This window comes from Phoxinus phoxinus (assembly GCF_949152265.1).
Source record: "Phoxinus phoxinus genome assembly, chromosome: 15".
In the NCBI taxonomy this organism is placed as follows: Eukaryota; Metazoa; Chordata; class Actinopteri; order Cypriniformes; family Leuciscidae; genus Phoxinus; species Phoxinus phoxinus.
In genome coordinates this window covers 32,831,733-32,850,797 of record NC_136890.1, presented here as the reverse complement: position 1 = coordinate 32,850,797, position 19,065 = coordinate 32,831,733, and the positions used below count along the sequence as shown (strand labels likewise).

Below are 19,065 nucleotides of genomic sequence, written 5' to 3'. Positions count from 1 at the left end.
ACCCCTGTAGAAAAACTAAACACGCAGTGATCCAGGCACAGAGACAGATTCATATTCAAACACACACACAGGAGACACCGACACACACTCACACACAGACAGACACAAGACAGACAGAAAGAAACACTAAAGACGTGAGTTCACGCGATCAGCGTTAATGTTTCTATTAATGTTTTTGGAAGGTTGACCGTTTATTCGCGCGCGCACGAGAAAAAAACCTGAGGCGATTGTTTGTTCGCGGTTGTGTGAACTAAAACCTGACAATAACAAAGAAACGTTTTTTTCTTCTTCTAAATAATACTCTAAAATTTAAGTTTATATATTTGTTGATATGTCAGTGTTCATCTGTTCTCATGTTAGTTGTGATTTGTGTTCCCCCCCCCCCCCCCTCCCCCCCACAGATGATCATCATGATCCCACAGAGAGAGTTTCCACTGCCAGATTAAACCCGTCACACCGCCTTCAGTCCAACATCGGGTTTCTTCAGAGATTTGAATCATTCAGAGCTCGAGTTCATGGCGTTTCTAGTGAAGAAGAAGAAGTTTAAGTTTCAGACTTATGTCACTCTGGAGGAGCTGACATCCGTGCCGTTTGTCAACGGGGTTTTGTTCTGTAAGATAAGACTGTTAGATGGAGGAGACTTTACCTCTGCTTCGTCCAGGTAAAACCCTTCTTCATCTTCACCATTTGTTTATTCGTGTAACTTAATGTTAGTTCTGGATGGTTTTATTGTACAGTTACCTACTGATGGTGAAGTACAGTGTTTACATTGTGCAGTTAAAACAATACAAATGGTACTACACCTGCCGAAAGTCCTGAAAAGCATCTTTTTTAATGTCAATACCAGTTTTTTTCCCATTACATTTGGTTTCTGTATTTGTTATTTTAGTAGGCTAAGTTACATCAGGTTAAAATAATTGAAAAAGCTAGCTTAAATAAAAATAAAAGTTTAGGTTTTTATTAGTGCTGTCAAATCGATTAATTGCGATTAATCACATCTAACAAAAGTTTGTGTGTATACATATATATATATGTGTATATATATATGTGTATATAAGTATATAATATACACATTTAATATACACATTTAATACACACACACACACACACACACACACACACACATATATATATATATATATATATATATATATATATATGATCGCTTCCAAAATAAAAGTTTGTGTTTACATGTGTGTGTATAATTATTTGTATATATAAATGTATATATAAATACACACATGCATGTAAACATTTAAGAAAAAATTGTTATTTATATATAAAATAGTTATATTTATATATAATATAAATTATATAAAAATATATATGCAGTATATAAATGCAAATATTTTCAAATATATACATGCATGTGTGTGTATTTATATATACAAAATAATTATACACAATACACACACATATTAAGTAAACACAAACTTATATTTTGGATGCGATTAATCACGATTAAACAATTTGACAGCACTAGTTTTCATATATTTTATTTTATTTCAGTTCATATTTATTTTATTTCAAGTAATGAAAATAGATATTTTTATGGTATTAATTTTAGTTTACTATAACCCTGCCTTTTCATTGTCAATAAGCAGTTTTTTGGCTGTATGATTCTAGGAGATTAAAACATTTTTTGTTACATTTTAAACACTTCTAAACATTGGCTCTAAAGTAACACTCTTAAAGTGTTGTGGGTGGTTGCCAGGGCGTTGCTAAGATGTTTATTTTGTGCATGTTGCTGTGTGGTTGTTGGGGGTATTCATGAAGGTTGCTAATGACAGCTACTTGGATGCTTTCTGAATTATTTGAGGAATCATATGTGACCCTGGACCACAAAACCAGTCACATGGGTACATTTTTTGAAATTTAGATTTATACATCACATGAAAGCTGAATAAATAAGCTTTCCATTGATGTGTGGTTTGTTAGGATTGGACAATATTTGGTCGAGACACAACTATTGAAAATCTGGAATCTGAGGGAGCAAAAAAATCTAAACATTGAGAAAATCTCCTTTAAAGTTGTGCATTTATGTTCACGATTGTGCTGCATTCACTCACAAAAATACATGTTTTATATATTTACGGTAGGAAATGTACTAAATATCTTCATGGAACATGATCTTCACTTAATATCCTAATGATTTTTGGCATAAAAGAAAAAATTATAATTTTGACCCATGCAATGTATAGTTGCTATTGCCACAGATATACCCGTGCGGCTCCAGACTGGGTTTGTGATCCAGGGTCACATTTATGTCTTTAGATGATTGATATTAAAGGAGGTTGTTCTGATTCCTTGATATAAACATAATAGTGATGCTTATCTTTTTAACCAGCATCTGATTCTCAGGTCATCAGCTCAGTTCAGATCTGCTTGTTAGAGACGGTTGCATGAGGATGTCGATCATGGCATGTGATCAGAGGGAAGTGAAGACAGACGCGTCTGTTGAATTGTTGTACTTCTTTCGTGTAGTCTGATACTCTTTGTCCATAATTTCCTCTTCGTTTTTATTTTAGTGTCATTACGAGCTCAGTATTTGCGTTTGTAATCTTGATATTGGATTTTATTGTTGTCCTTCGTTTTACTGGTGAACTCACACACAGTCTCTCACATTACAGAAACCCTGAGTTTAGGTGTCCTATAAATGGCCTCGTAAATAATAGTTGTAAAGTCAGTCTTAATCTATGCATAATAAAATATTTATTTGAGCGTGATTCACAGGCGGTCAGAAAAGCTCGGCTGTTTTTTTCCGTTTTGCTCATCGCTTTCAGAATAACAGAAAAGACTCACTGCCGGTATCACTGTCCTTTGCCGTTTCATTTGAAAGTTGAATAAAAATGCTTCCAAAAACCAAGATAAGGTGCAAAAAAAGTCTTAATTTTAATATTTATAAGCAAATCACTCAAGCAAAAGTGCTGTTTTCCCAAATATCAGCACGTTTGCAAATGTGATATTGATCTTATACAACAATTCAATAAACGATAAGATAATAGGCTATTAGGCGACTTACATTTTAGACACAATATTGTCAATTTTTTTCTCTATTTTGCCAAAAAAATAGTTCCAAACCTAGCAAAACGAGCTTCAGTTTCGTTACTGAATGAATCCACGTTTTTTTAATAAAACATTTTAACGAAAGACTCGACGACTCACTTCTGCTTTGTCCCTGAATGAATCAGCCGTTTTGAACGAATCATTTGATTGAATGATTCAATGACTAAGACAATGATTTGCCGCCACCTACTGGTGGTTTTAGTATAATTTCATGTTAGCTGATGAACGAAGATTGAATGCTGTTTATGTTTTCGTCGTGATTGTTAACAATAGTTCTGGTTAAAGAGAGATAGTGATAGAATGCGTTAATAAATAAACGAGTGAAATATGAGATAAAATTGTGTATATATAACAGAGATAAAGTAATTGCTGTCGCATTGCAATGCAAATGTTTTTTTTCCTGGCGACTGTTTCGTTTAAACATTAAACAATGGCCGCCTCTGCTCGCTATCCACAAACTCAGTTGTTTCATACAGAAGTTTTTTCCAACTCTATATGATCTAATATCACTGTCCAGTGTTTGCAGCATCTCACTGCAGGAGTTTGTCATGTCCAGGGGTTTGTGACTGTTTAATTTGATGCAGATTTCATGTGTGTAGATCTCAGTTGTGTTTTAATGAAGTGTTTCTCCGTCTGTGACATTGCAGATAAAGTTGAAACACGACTGAAATCTCCCTGAAGTCAATTGACCCTTCGCTGGGAGTTTGATTGACAGGCGATCTGACCAATCATAATCCGCCATCCAACAAAGCAGTCAGGAGAGCTAGTAGATTAACATGGGAGGATTTGAACTTGAGAAGCGGAGTGTACTGGCGTCTTTCGGCGGTTAAAACAACATTCCTTCTGATGTTCATTCATGTTTTAGACACAATATTGTCAGTTTTTTTCTCACAATGTTTATTTGATGCTATAAATGAACTAGAAGGAAGAGATGATCGGTTCACGAGCAGCTTTAACTGATGCTACAGCGATCTGTCACAACACATTAAAGAGCCACAAAACGGTATTTATTGTTTAAATTTCTTTAAAAATTACCAAAATTTGAAAGGTGAGACTTTGTTTAATATGTTTATCAAAAGTAATCAAAAAGTAACCTGGTCTGTCCTGTCTGTCAGTGTGTTGTCAGTGTCCTCTCTGCTCCACAATGTATTTTTCACTGCATGAGAACATAGTGTGTGTGAGAGAGGCGTAGCTTGCCGGACATAGCGACAGTAACTAAAGGGGGCGGGTCGATTTTGGGGGCGGGTCTTTGCGAACGGTCAAGTGAGGTATAAATTGGAAACATCTGAGCAATACAATATTGCTTGGGATATTCAGTAAGAAAAAGCACTGATTTAATTTCAAAAGTTACACTTTGATGGAATGTTGCGAAGACAAATGTTTTGCACTTACCAATAAATAATTTGCATTAAGACCAGGAACATGCTTTAAAATAGTTTAGATTTCATGCCGACTCGACGGATTTTAGCTTAATTTTGGTTGTGGTCTGGCACTGGTTCTTGTTTATTACTTGTCCTTTTAACATTCTCATTCAAGTCACACACATTCTCCTGTCACACACACCCTTCACACACACACACACACACACACACACACACACACACACACACACACACACACACACACACACACACACACACACACACACACACACACACACACACACACACACACACACACACACACTTACTGTCTCTCTCTCTCTCTCTCTCTCTCTCTCTCTCTCTCTCTCTCACACACACACTCACACTTACTGTCTCTCTCTCTCTCTCTCTCTCTCTCTCTCTCTCTCTCACACACACACTCACACTTACTGTCTCTCTCTCTCTCTCTCTCTCACACACACACACACACACACACACACACATAACCCGCTTTTATCCTGGTGTGGGTGGCAGGAGGAAGCCAAATGTCAGCGTGTGGAGACGGTAGACGGACAGAGACGTCGTGAATATGAGACTAATCTGTCCGGTTCAGTTTATCATCCGACTCTTTGCATGTCTCGAGTTTGAGGATTATTATTGAGATATTCCAACAGGAACATCAGACAGGGAAAGTTGCTTGATGTTTTGTAGGAAGTTTGTTGATAAATTGCGTGTTTGGATTCACACGGTTTCAGACAGACAACAGGAAAATTAGACGGGAAGCAGGAAGAGTGAGCATCAGCTGTTCTCTGCACCAGGAGGACAATAAATTACATGCATTTCCCAATTTTATTGTGATATATCTACATAATTTATATTGTAAAATGTGCATATTTTGCATTATTTCTCTCATATTGATTTAATTTTATTCTTTAATTTTTATTTATTTATTTTTAACTTTGCCTCTTTGCCTCTTTACATGTTGACAAGAAGTAATAGTAAATAGTAAAAAAAAAAACAAGCATGCTTTTCTACACTTTTTCTTTCACAAAGTGAGCACAACGAAAGAATTGCAGTTAATCATTTTAATTAATTTGCACCAATATAACAATTCATAGCCATAAACAGCATTATTTCCCTCCATATTTTGCTACTAAAACATTTGAATACTTCTGAAGATCATTGCGTTCTGAAATCAAGTTTATTGAAAATTTGAAATGGACATTTTGATCTGATTCATGAAAATTAATTGAACTCTTAACACCATTTTGTTGCCTTGAAAACCTCCATAAACGCTGGTATGGCAATAAAAACAAACAAACAAACAAACAAACTTAAGACCATTTCCAGAGCCACTAATAAAACATCTTTGACTTGTTTATGATCTAATACTCATGAGTTATATTTTATTGTATATTTCTGCTGGATTGCTTTTTGTTAAAGTTATTTTCAGATGAGCTTCTCTGCCTTTAAATGTTTGTTTTTTCCCCCTTTTTTTTCTCATCAAATGAGTTTCAGAAGAACAAGGCAAATGCTGTTTTCCAAGATGTGACGCTCATAAATAGTGTCTGACCTATTTTTAAATGTCTATAACTTATGTCAAAATACCTACCAGACACATAAAAGCAGATTGTTATACACAGAAATGTAGTATTTTCTATGAATAGTATAGGAATGTTGGGCGGGGCGCATCGTGAGCCTCATAATTAGGAGGGTTTGGCCTGCAGTTAAATTATAAGCATCACAATCTCATCCCTCATACGCCTGCATGAGCGCTGGGACAGTATGGCTTTAGATTAGAAGGGTTACTACCGTAATTTCATATTTCATTGATATTTATAGCAGATTCTTCTCTCTGTTATATAATACCCAAAGCCTCTCAGTTTTTATTTACTGTAGTTCATAATCATCATGTTGTTTTAAACCTGTATGACTTTCTAGGACTTAAAAGAAGGTAGTTTAACGAGAACAGCTACGCTAGAGATGTGACGGTGATAATATTTTTCCCACCGCTTGTGACAACACCGGTAATATCGGTTTCATCGGGTGAGAGAAGCGATGTAAAAAGAAAGAAAGAAAGTAAATAACACTCCAGGTCTCCGCACGAGTCACGTAACTGAAAACTATGAAAGCCGTTTGACCGACCAAAAAAAAAAAAAGATTTTCTGTTTCATTAATAAAGTTTGACTACGCGCAGCAGTCTCGCATGTGCTTAGAGCTCGTGTGAATTGCACGTATAAAATTAAGTTAACGAACAACCTCGATCCATCAGGAGACGCCCACACAGGTCGCTGAATTTCACTGCACTTCATGATGAGTTTTTCTTTTGCGTGAAGAAGCCGTTCGCCGGAGATGTGTTAAAAGATAGCGGAGTGCATTCATGATTATTAGGCTACCGGTATAATAATCCTCCTGGCGCCGGGTCTGAGTGAGTCATTTACTCTCTTACCTTTGTTCTTTGATTAACATTAATGACACTTTAAGGCCAGCCGCTGCTGACAGAGACGCGATCTGACACGCGTCCCATTTTCTCACAAATCTCTACGTTCATTTAAGACTTTATTTAAATAATTTAAGACTGCTCTTATGAGGACACTCGACAAAACGGACATGTTGGCATAATTTGTGTGTGTTATGGTTTGTTGAAGCCCAAAACAGAACTCGATAGGCTACTGACGGGCATCTTTTCTGTGGGTCGTGTGTGTGTGTGTGTGTGTGTCTAATAGGCAGGACTTACAGCCTGGTCTCTTTAGTCTTGTTGCGCTTGAACGGTTTAAAAGCATTCACAAGAGCGTCAAACTTTTTTTTTCTTTTTCTCGGTGGGCAAGTGATTAAACCGGTGTTGTGACTGAACACAGTGTAACACCGGTAACACCGACTATCGTAGCAAGCCTGATCTACGCCTCTCTTTTCCATATGATGAAAGTGTCCAGACTCTAGAGATAAAAAGCAACATAAAAGTGGTCTGTGCGACTTCTTCAAAATATCTATTTTTTTGTGTTGCATGTATATGATTTGGATTGACATGAGGGTGAGTGAGTAAATGTTGAATTTCTTTAAGCAATTGCAATCAACAGTTTATGGTTCTTTACTTTATTTGCATGCTTTTGTGTCATCAATGTTTAATCTATTCCAGAACTGAAAGTTTCACTACTCATTTCCATAGGTGGAAACTTTTGTGCAATTTTTATTTTAGTGCTTTTAGATGATTAAGGGAAGCAAACATGACTTGTCTTGAACTTTTAAGACTTGTATGGATGTCTTTCCTAAAATGCGGCACTACTGTGTTTCTCAAAAGCATCGTGAGTTAAGTTGATGGTAGAGAGCTAACGATGCTTTTTGGGGAAAGTAATGCAGCCCTGTAGTTTTAAGGCCGCCCTTCTTGAAATGTTAACCATAAAAAAACGCAAACCACTGGGTGTATGATACCCAGGGTCCGAAATTAACTTTTTGGCTCACCTGCCACAGGGACTGGTAGATGAAAAAATCTACCAGCCAAGCATATTTTTTACCGGCCAAAATAATAAACAGCCTTTTTGTGTCACATATACATTAATTTCAGTACATTTAATTGAGATAATAAGGTATTATGTTGAATACAAACATAAAAAATTGTCCAGAGCAAAATTTGAAATGTAGGCTATAATAATAATTAAAAAAATATATATTTTACACACACTCTCTCAATCTCTCTCTCTCTCTCTCTCTCTCTCTCGTTTTTATGTTGAAAGGAATGGCTACTGTCCATTTGCACACACATTTCTGTCATTTTCTATCTGAAGCTATTGCCTGCAACATTGAAAACTCCGGTCTCTTGTGTTTAGCGCGAAAGCTCACGTGATTGCCGCCGGACAGTCGTGCCGTGTACCAGCTGCTTTGACGCGATTATCAGTTTAACTGACTCGTAACGTGTGCAATATCTCACGACCTCCCGAGTGTCCGAACATTTTATTTTATTATTTACTCGCTAAACGGAAAATCTACCAGCATTTGGCGCTTGGCTGGTGTTAATTTCGGATGCTGAAGACAGCGCTTAGGAGACGGTGAAGCCTTTTCGCCTGTCTCCACTGAGAGAGAGAAAGAGAGAGAGAGCGCGCGCGCGACCGGGGCTCTCTCTCTCTCTCTGCTCGTTCTTCATATCTCTGCTCGTTAAACATGCGCCCTGTCACACGCGCAGCAGTTCGTCTACATTCGGCTACTACTCACCGATCAGATAAGACTATGGCGGGACAAACATTTTATTAAAAAATGTTTATTACATTACTATTTTGGTATGAATATTCACCCGCCAGTGTGGCGGATAGCCTTTTGAGATTTACTCGCCAAATGGAAAATCTACCCGCATTTGGCGCTTGGCGGGTGTTAATTTCGGACCCTGATGATACCGTTCCCACAGCCAGCCTTTTGCCACATGTGCAGTTTCCCTTTCATTATGCGTGTTTTACCCAGCATGCTCTCAGTTTGTAGCACCTGTCAGGCTGTAGTTCTGATTAATCGGTACGATTCAGCCACATGCATTGATTAATAATTCCTCTTTAATATTATATATATATATATATATATATATATATATATATATATATATATATATATATATATATATATATTAGTATTATGTTTTAGATCTAATAAAAAAAACTAAATTCTTTAGAAAAGTCAAAGATTTTAAGTTATCTTAAACAATAACTGTTGTCAGCATTTTAAATGTGTTGAAATGCAAACATCTTGATCAGTGCATTTTTGTCAAGGCAACTACAGACATCTTGTTCAGAAATGTTCATTTTGCATTCATTTAATTGTATGTATTATTTTAAATTATTTGAAATGGTTCACCCCAAAATGTTAATTTTGTGCTTAAAAAAAAAAAAAAAATCAAGTCACCTTTATTTCTATAGCAGGAGAATAATGCAGAGTTAATTTCTGCTGTAAATCATCTCTAAAAAGACAATATTAAACAGCTGTTCAGTTGAAATAATTTCAGTGTTGATTCAGTCTGGTTCAATAACTTATGAATTGAGTTCAATTAAGCTATAAAGCAGCTTTGTAGAAAACTGTGATGCCATTCAGTTCTCCAATAGTGGCCAAACTAAAGCAAGCCAAAAAACTTTCTTTAATATTAAATTGGTTGTTCATACTCTCTTCATCTAGTTTAAGCAACAACATTGTGAATCTAACATTGTTTTTTTATGTAGATTCAAAATAATGCTGATTTTTAGTATCTGTGAGTCAGTGTTAGGGTTCACAGATCTGTGTTAGCAGATTTGGAAACTGTTGACCGTTAACAGCTGTATCTTCCTGACCGAGACAATACTGGATCATACGTCATTTCTATGCTCTCTATGTTTCCATCCACCTATTTTTTTTTTCAGTTATCGTATAAAAAACAAAACAAGATGTGCATAAAAATAAAAATGCGCATAACAAACTAGTGCACTGTTTTTATCTGATCAAAAGAAACTACGATGGAAACACATTCACTAAATAAATCCTTCGATGCACAACAAAAAACTCATGAGACTTTGCCTTAACAGAGGCTGTGATTGGATAACTGGAGTAACCAGCGGACCAATCGCATCACAGCATCTCAAAAGTCTGTCATCATCAGAATGATTTGGTTTAATTCCCTCCAGAAGCGTCTCACACGATTGCGTTCCCAAACACCAGCATCCGAACGCAAGAACATCACAGCGTTTATTGCGTTCCGCCTGACGCTCTATAATGCAACTCGTCTATAATGGAGAAAAAAAGAGCCACAATTTTAATTTTTATTACAGATATTTCGTGTCAATTTCTCAGGATGTAACAATTTTGTTCTCATGAACACGGACATATAAAACAATGAATAAATAAGTGGCAAGAAGAGTGGAATATGTGCAAGAATAATAAGCTATGCAGGAACTCATCTGGAAATTACAAACAGACTCTTTATCACTCTTAAAACTAGACTTGATCAAGTGGTCTACACCAGATGTCGTATAGGTCATACAAGTTTGACCCATGCTTTTTTGCTTAAAGGTGAAGACCCAACTTTATGCATGTTATGTAAGATTCCCCTCTCTGTTAAACAGATTTTATTAGATCGTCCTGGACTTAATACAAGTAGAATGCTCTTTTATGAAGTATTTTTTTTCACTGGTCAATTTTGGGATATTTGTCTTCAATAACATCATGTCTTCTTTCAGGCTTGTGGTAAAAAAAGTCAGAAATACACATTTAGGTCTTTATTTTACTACACTTTGTCTGTTTGCGTCTGTAGATTTCTCATAAATTCAACAAAAGTTGCGTTGCCTGCTCCCTGTCATCACACACACCGCTGGAAAGCTCTCTCTCTCCTGTACAATGCTGTCGGATCCAAATATGGTAATTTCCTTTTTATCAGCAACCAATCGTGAAAGTAAAAAGGCTGAATGCGCAATCTCATTGGCTGATGATAAATCTTTAAAGCCCGTTTTCTCAAAATGACTTTTCTCTCATTCTCCAAGTCCGTAATCTCCACTTCAGTCGCACCGATATACACCAAACCTTCATATCTGGTACCTAGTTATATTATGAAGACATTTACAGAGGGATTTGTAAATATATTATTCCTAGCCTGATTTATATAACATTTTATTCCAAAAAACATGGCGAAAATATTTTTTTAAGGCTATTGACAGTATATTTACAGGATAACAAAAGTAGATATCCATAAATCCCTCTGTAATTTTTTCCCCATCTAATATGTGAACACAATTAAAAAATAATTTTGAACCTGGCTTTATCCAATACTCAGATTTCGTTTTTTTAAATAGATGCAAATTAGCGCATATTTAATTAGATATGGCCTAATTTGCATATTTAAACATTAAATTACAGAAAACTTGTAATACAGTTTTTTCTCATCTTAATGTAGGTAATCAACTGGGAAAGTTTCATGGTGATATCCGCTAGTTAAAATGTTTACCCCATTCACCTGTAGTGTCTCGCCTTAAAGACTTATTGGTTTTGGATTTTTTTATCACATGTTAATTTTAAAAATCTTGTATAATATGACTTGCTGTTTTTGTTTTAGTTTTTATTGTATTTTTGTAATTGAATTTTTGCCATGAAAATAGCTTTGAATGCTGACATGGCACTAAATAAAACAATCTGAATCTGAATCTCATGAACACAATGGAATGAAAACAAAGTTTTATGCAATATTCCAATCATGCACATAAGTCCAGATGAAAAAACAGCTATAGAAGTAATGTATGCATCTCACACACACACATATGTGTCCTGCTTTCAGATCGGTCTTCTCTCTTGCGTCTTGCCTGTCCTCATTACAGTATCTGCACAGAGAGGACACGTCCGTCTCATCTGATGATCTCTGCTGTTTACCAGCAACATCAGAGAAGTGGCCAACATCACAAAACAACAGGGATAAGAGGCTTCAGATAGGGTTCAGAGCAAAATAAATCCCTTGTTGCAATTAAATGTGAACGTTGAACCTCACAAACATGCTCTGCTTTGCACCCTACATGATGTTTGAAGGCCATAAACCAACCAAACAAGCACGAAATGGACTTATCATGATTCAAAGCGGATATCTTGCTTGCTCTCGTAATTAGAGACGTGTTTTTTATGCTGTAAGCAGCTGGCCGGTTCAAAGGGTCAGTCGTTGCCCTTTACGACGTAGCTCTGAACTGTAAGCATCTTTGTGTGGCGTGCGTTATGCAATCACCCGTTTGGATTTATCGTCCGCGTTTTGGAGGTTTCACTCCCCGATGTCCGATAGATATAAATCCAGATTGCTCAGAACAAGGGCTCTTTGGAAACAGTGACATACAGCCCAGTTTTGCGGTTATGCAACTGGGTTTATAAATCATGCAAAGTACTGCATGTTCATAGTTGTGCTGTGACCTTTTGACCTCAGCTTGTTAAAAGTAGCATGTGATCTTCATTGATTGACACAGATAGAGTTCAGAATGGTCAGTTAGTCATGTGTGAGGTTGATTGATTTAATTCAATATATTGATTTCATTCTGAGTGAAACGTTTATGGATAACGTATAGTTTTAACTTCAGCGACTGCGCATGGATAGTTTTATGTGTATTGTAAACAAAAATAGCAAGTGTTTTTCTGAAGTCTACAGTTTCAGCCTGATTGACTGATTGATTGACAGCCGCTTTGTGCAGGGTCATGTCAGTCCGCTGGAAAACTCATGTTTACCAGGCTAAAAAAATGTCTCTTCTGAGGAAAGTTTGACTGGTTCATGAAATTGAATCTTTAAAAGATATTTGTTTTGTTTAACTTGCTTAGTAGAAATCAATCAAGATGTGTTCAACAGAACTATATATTCTATTTTTGTGTTTTACACCATTTTAAACGTAATTGCGTATTACAGAACAGAGCAAGGCAAGCATTTGTGCTTTTAAAGCATAAAACTTTAACTTTTTTATTTATTTTTGAGATAAAAAAGACCCTTATTCATCGTCTGGTATCGTTTAAAGCCCTTTGAAGCGGCAATGAAACTGTCATTTGGACCTTGAACCGTTTGGATCCCAGTGACGTCCATTATATGGAGAAATGTTTTCATCAAAAACCTAATTTCTTTTTGACTGAAGAAAGAAAGACATGGACATCTTTGATGACATGGGGGTGAGTAAATTATCAGCAAAAGTTTTTTTAAAAGTGAACTAATCCTTTAAGTGCAAATCCACGAAGCCTCTGTACAAATCACCGTGATAAACAGTCTTGTTATCATTATTAACTTATTTAACATTCAATACACATGCACAAAGTTCAAAACAAGAAGGGTATAGCATTATGAAAAAAGAAAACGTGTATATCGCGGTTGCTGCGGTTGGCTTAGTAGTAGCGCGGTACTACAATATTGCGGTTATCGCGACAGCCCTAATGTGAACTTTATTAAACGAGCTTCCTCTCCAGAATCTGATTTGGCCCCTGTGCCCGGGTCCGGGCGGATGTCTGAACACAGCTGGTCCTCCTCATCCGATCTGGAGGCGAGCGGGTTCAGGCTGGCAGAGAGAGAGAGAAAGATCGCTTTATTTATTGGACACGCTGGCTATCACTTCCTGTTTTGATCGGCTATCGCTTCCTGCCTTGTTGAAAATGGAATTAGATACATTTGTAATCAGAAATGTAATGTCATTTGCACAGTTTTTCAGAATCATCACAATGCTCTTCACAAGCTGTGCTCTAATCAACACTAGACATGAGGACAATATTTTATTCTTGCGTATGTAAATGTGTAAGGCTCATGATATCTATTGTCCAGCAGTGGAGTGATCATTGCATATAGATTTATCTGTTGAATTATTATTAGTTTGTATAATTATTCATTATAATATTCATATTTTATTATTTATATAAAACCTTTTTATACTTATTTAATATTAATATTATTATTTTCTATTTATTTATTTATGTATTTATTTATCTGTTCTGGTTTGGTAGTAAGTAGTATTGTCTAATTACATTCCTTCTTACACAAAAATATTATATAATAAAAAAAAAAGTCTGAACTTGAAAACACATGCTCTTAATGTTGTATACATTACATTAATACATATAGTCTCAAAGCAGCTTTACAGAAAATGCTTGTTTTTCAGTGTTACAATTTAGCAAGTATTCTGTTATCAGATGAGTGTGTCACAAATAATATCCATAAGGCAGTGATATACAGCAGTAATATATAATGTTATATGCTTAGTTAATGTCATGTGTTTACTTAAGCAGATGCATCGAACATGATAGACATTAACAGATAACAATATAAGGATAATAAACAAATAAAAGGTATAACACTATGTGCATATTTTCCCCTTTTAGTTATTTTTTAGTGTCATTACGAGCTCAGTAATGGATTTGCGTGTGTATCCTAATATTGCATTTTATTGTGGTCCTTCGTTTTACTGGTGAACTCACACAGTCTCTCACATTACAGAAACTCTTGATCCATTTAATTTTAAAGCTAACTTTTTTTTAACGTTTCTACGCATTACAATTATGTTTTTATTTTAATTATGTTGTTAATTTCACTTTTAATCAGTCCCTACCCAAATATAACAATATACTTTGATATCCTCGATGCATCGAACATGATAGGCAGCAACTTGTGCTCATAATGATTACAATATAAGGATAATAAACCATAAAAGGACAAGCATTGTGGAAATTCGCATATCTACCCCGTAGTGATAAAATAAAATAAAATTCTGTATAAAATTTATAGGCAGGACAAGTAGTTTATTTAGGCTTGGTTTGTAGAGAATTACAAACATGGGCACATATATTAAAACGCACATAACTATAGAATTAATTCTTGATGCGCACGTGAGCGCCATCAGCATTTATCACAGGTTCGCATTTAAAGTCTGTGTCTACGATTTCATCACGATACATGGATCACGATACGATTTCATCACGATACATCACGATACGATAAATATTGCGATATTCCACACAGTTAACTAAAAATGTAAAACCAAAATAAAATACAAGTTACGGTGTGACTGCCATCTGAGTAGTCTTACATCAGATCACATTGATAAATCAGCAGAAGAATTGAGTCAAAACAATATAATACAAAATTTCCTTTCCAATTTCTTTTTTAGCTGCCATAACAAAATAAACTTGAACTTTTAACAATGGACACACTTTTAACAATAGACACAATAAAAACGTTAAAATAAAGTGCATTAGATATTTAAAACTAAATTAAAGTGTAGTGCACAGTTAAGTTAACTCACTGAGGTTATGTGGGGCTGAGCTTGAATAAAATAAAATAAAAACATGGAAATTAAGTGCAGATACTCAGTTACTGTCCATGTAAACAATGAAGTGAAATATTATAAACAACGTTAATAAAACTAAAATAGTCAGTGTGATGTAACCATAAATACAACTTAAACTCCACTAAAGCCGCCATACTGCGACATCTACAGGAACGGAGGTTGTAGTTCACCAGGTCACACTGCGTTTAAAACGTGATTTCAAATTTATTTTATTTTTTTACATCGATTTTTTTTGAGCTGGAAATCGATGTTGTATATCATGAATATAAAAATTGCGATATATTGCTGTATCGATTTTTTAGCACACCCCTACTTTCGACGGAAGTGAATCAATCAAAACTAACTTTAGCTGGAAAATAACATTATTCAAGAACCGCTATAAAGACAAAACAATCTGTTACCTTAAATTATACGTTTATCTCTGTAAAGCAGCTGTGAAACAATCTACATTGTTAAAAGCGCTATATAAATGAAGATGACTTGACTTGACAATACATTGATTTTAATCTTTCTTTTTTCCTTGTAGTTACTGCTGGATGCTTTATTGTTGTGCATTTGATTTTGATTTCGAATTTATTTTTGATCAAACCCGAAGTATTAAACAACAGCTTCTCCGCTGAAATGAGCCGAACCCTCTGTACGTTTCCCCTTCTCTTATCCTGTCATCCAGCAGCTCTGTGTCCGCGAGGTGATCGCATAGGAAGGTTTGCGGTGACGTCAGGCCGTGTGATTGGAGCGATCCGCTCTGGGATGTTTGTCCAAGCGCTGTCAGGGTCTCACACGGGGCCGAGCTACAGGATGGGAGATAAGAATCCGGTTTCAGCGCAGCACATTTCTGCTCGACTGAATCATCTGTATAAACAGGGGTACACCGACTGTGAAGAGGCTTACACAACTACAGGACTCACGACACTCAGTCTGATAATGCACTTCCTCACTGTAGAATGATGGATTTCAGATTGTTTGGAAATGGCCTTTTAACGCTTCCAGATTGTTGGATGCAAGAATTGCTTCTCTAAGGCCGTATTTACAGGTGAAACTCGAAAAATTTGAATATGGTGCAAAAGTTCATTTATTTCAGTAATTCAACTTAAAAGGGGAATATATAATATATTATATAGACTCATTACATGCAAAGTGAGATATTTCAAGCCTTTATTTGTTATAATTTTGATGATTATGGCTTACAGCTTATGAAAACCCCAAATTCAAAATTAGAATATTGTGAAAAGGTTTTCATAAGCTGTAAGCCATAATCATCAAAATTATAACAAAATAAAGGCTTGAAATATCTCACTTTGCATGTAAATTGTATTTTGCATTCAAACGAATAGCGCTCTCTAGCGCCTCGCTTTTTCCAAATGCGAGTTGCAACTACGGTAGCCGTTATGTACCAAGAAGCTATGACAACGTCTTCCAATAGCACTTCATCGAGTTTAACTACATGTTCTATTGATATGCTGCATATATAATATATTACACAACCAAGCAATGAAAAAAAGCTTGTAATTTAGACCGTAACATTATCTTGCCCGTCGAGAAGAAAGCTGGCAACTTCAGCGTCACTTTCAAAGTCTTTCTCCTTCATTAGCTCTTTCCACCTGGGAAAAGCTATCCCCATATTTACCCTCGTTTTTTAATTTAGGATTAATAAAGGATTTCTTCTCCTGTGGCTCAGCATATTTGATCCTGCATTATGAAGTACCGTGCAGTGCAGCCCTTCAAATTTGCAGAGACAGTGACAAGCGCCAGTGATGCGCGGGTCAATGTATAAACAACCCGCACCCGGCCGACGTTTTCAACTAACCCGCCCGCAACTCGGACCGCAAAAAAAGAGAAAGAAAATATTGTACCCGACCCGCTTCCTGGCCCGCATTTTTTAAAAGTAGCGAGTAAATGCTCATCGTAGCGTCATTGGGCCATAGATGGAGGAACTAGGGGTGCGGGCGCAGCATTTTTCTGAACGCTGTATGATATCGCCTAGTGTTATGTAATAAAGGCTTGATTTATTCCTTTATTTCGTTTCATTTTCTCAACAATTAAGATGCTGCATGTGTTTATCCAGTCTAATCGAAGAGTGCGTCTCTCCCCCGACTTTCCCAACAACCCCCCCCCCCCCCTCTCAGAAAATACATAAAACTGACATTACTGCGCTATATGCGTTTAAAAGTAGCCTATTAAAATGGCACAATGGCATTGCTCAGTTCAACGTGTTGGGAAATCGGGCATTTTGTCCCGCGTCAGCTTTTATTCAAAAGTTAATAACGCTCAACATTCAAAAGGTAAATAAGGATTTCCCACTTTCATCTCTGCCTGCAGACTGAGCTCGTGCGTCATCCTCGCGCAGTTATTCTGCCAATAAAGCGTTGGCCTGTGTATTTCATAGATAATTGTGTCTAGTACTATATAAATTACAAAGGTTTAATTGGCATCTTTATTTCAAACGACCTGACCGACCGTGACCCGAATATCATTAAAAATATTTTTGGATGACTCGTAACCGCTCATTTTGGATCAACCCGCGCATCACTGACAAACACCTCTCGCTGATCTCCTTGTCCGTTTCAGTCACGGGACGCTGGCTCCGAACGAAAACGTGTTGTTGAAATGCGTTGAGGTAGGCTAGTACTTTTTGTCCCTCTCTGCTATTATCGTTTTTCAAGATGGCGGAACAACATGGGCGCCTCCATGGACTTACCCGTCCAATGTAAATAAAGATAACAAATTCTTCGCTTACGAGGATAAGTCAAATCATTGGCAGAGATAATGAGGACATATTTATGAATAAAGCTAATAAAATACTTAAACTACACAGTGTACCTTTAATGTTAAAAGCGTGTTATGTGACTTTGAATATCATTTAGTTCTCCAGCTTTGTAACTGTAAAAGCAACAATGGATAATTCACCTCAGATCTGGAAATGAAACAAATGGAAACAAGAAGGTTCAAACTGTGAACAAAGTGTATTATTTGACTAAGATAGTTTTAGTAACTCAGTAGCCTATGTATTTTTAATAATGTTTAAATGGTGTAATATTTGTGAATTTGATTATATAGCTACTTATCCATTTTCTTGCGAGTGCCGTCAGGATTACTCTGGTGTAGTGCACTCGTCGTGAGACTCCGCCCACAGGCTGTTCTGATTGGCTGTGCACTCGCAGTGAGACTCCGCCCACACTCTGTTCTGATTGGCTGTGCACTCTCAGTGAGACTCCGCCCACACTCTGTTCTGATTGGCTGTGCTCTCGCAGTGAGACTCCGCCCACACGCTGTTCTGATTGGCTGTGCACTCGCTGTGAGACTCCGCCCACGCACTGTTTTGATTGGCTGTGGGTTTTGATTGATTTTTTTACGCATCTCGCAGTCGTGTGGACAGACAAATTATTTGTCGCTGGATCTTATGGTATCACGTCTGGTTAGGGCACGGTGTTAGTCGACTCGTGTTGTTATTGAGTTCGAGGAGGTCATTGTGAGCATTGTGTCGGTGCTGCTGAGAGGCTGTGTGCTTCGGGTCAGGGGGAGGATCTGTCCTCTTTCAGGGTTTCCTTTCTTTAATGAAGCCTCTCTCTTTTGTTTTCTATTCTGATTTTCCCCCCAGAGTGTGCAGCACGCTACATATCTTAACAGAAACCACGCACAATCAGGGTTACTGTGTCTTGCATAGATGAATATTCAGTGCTTTTGCTGTGTTACCTGCCCTGACAACAGGCTTCATGATTTAGTGATCTAACACTTCTTTTGTTTTATGATCTATGCATTAATACAAAAAATACATTTCATACTTGATCACATTTTTATATACACTAGTAAAAAGTCATTAACATAAAAAAAAAAAAACTTTTATTCAGCAAAAA

The 19,065-nt window shown here is 36.5% G+C and overlaps 1 protein-coding gene across 2 annotated transcripts in view; it reads left to right on the top strand.

The window, feature by feature from the left end:
• The window catches only part of eeig1a (estrogen-induced osteoclastogenesis regulator 1a), a 38,984-nt gene continuing 19,919 nt past the window's right edge, over nt 1-19,065 (top strand). For both annotated transcript variants that reach the window (XM_079636550.1, XM_079636549.1), the window contains exons 1-2: nt 1-134; nt 402-661. In XM_079636550.1, the coding sequence (XP_079492676.1) occupies nt 516-661 (146 nt within the window). In that variant the 5' untranslated portion in view covers nt 1-134; nt 402-515. The remainder of the gene's footprint in view (nt 135-401; nt 662-19,065) is intronic.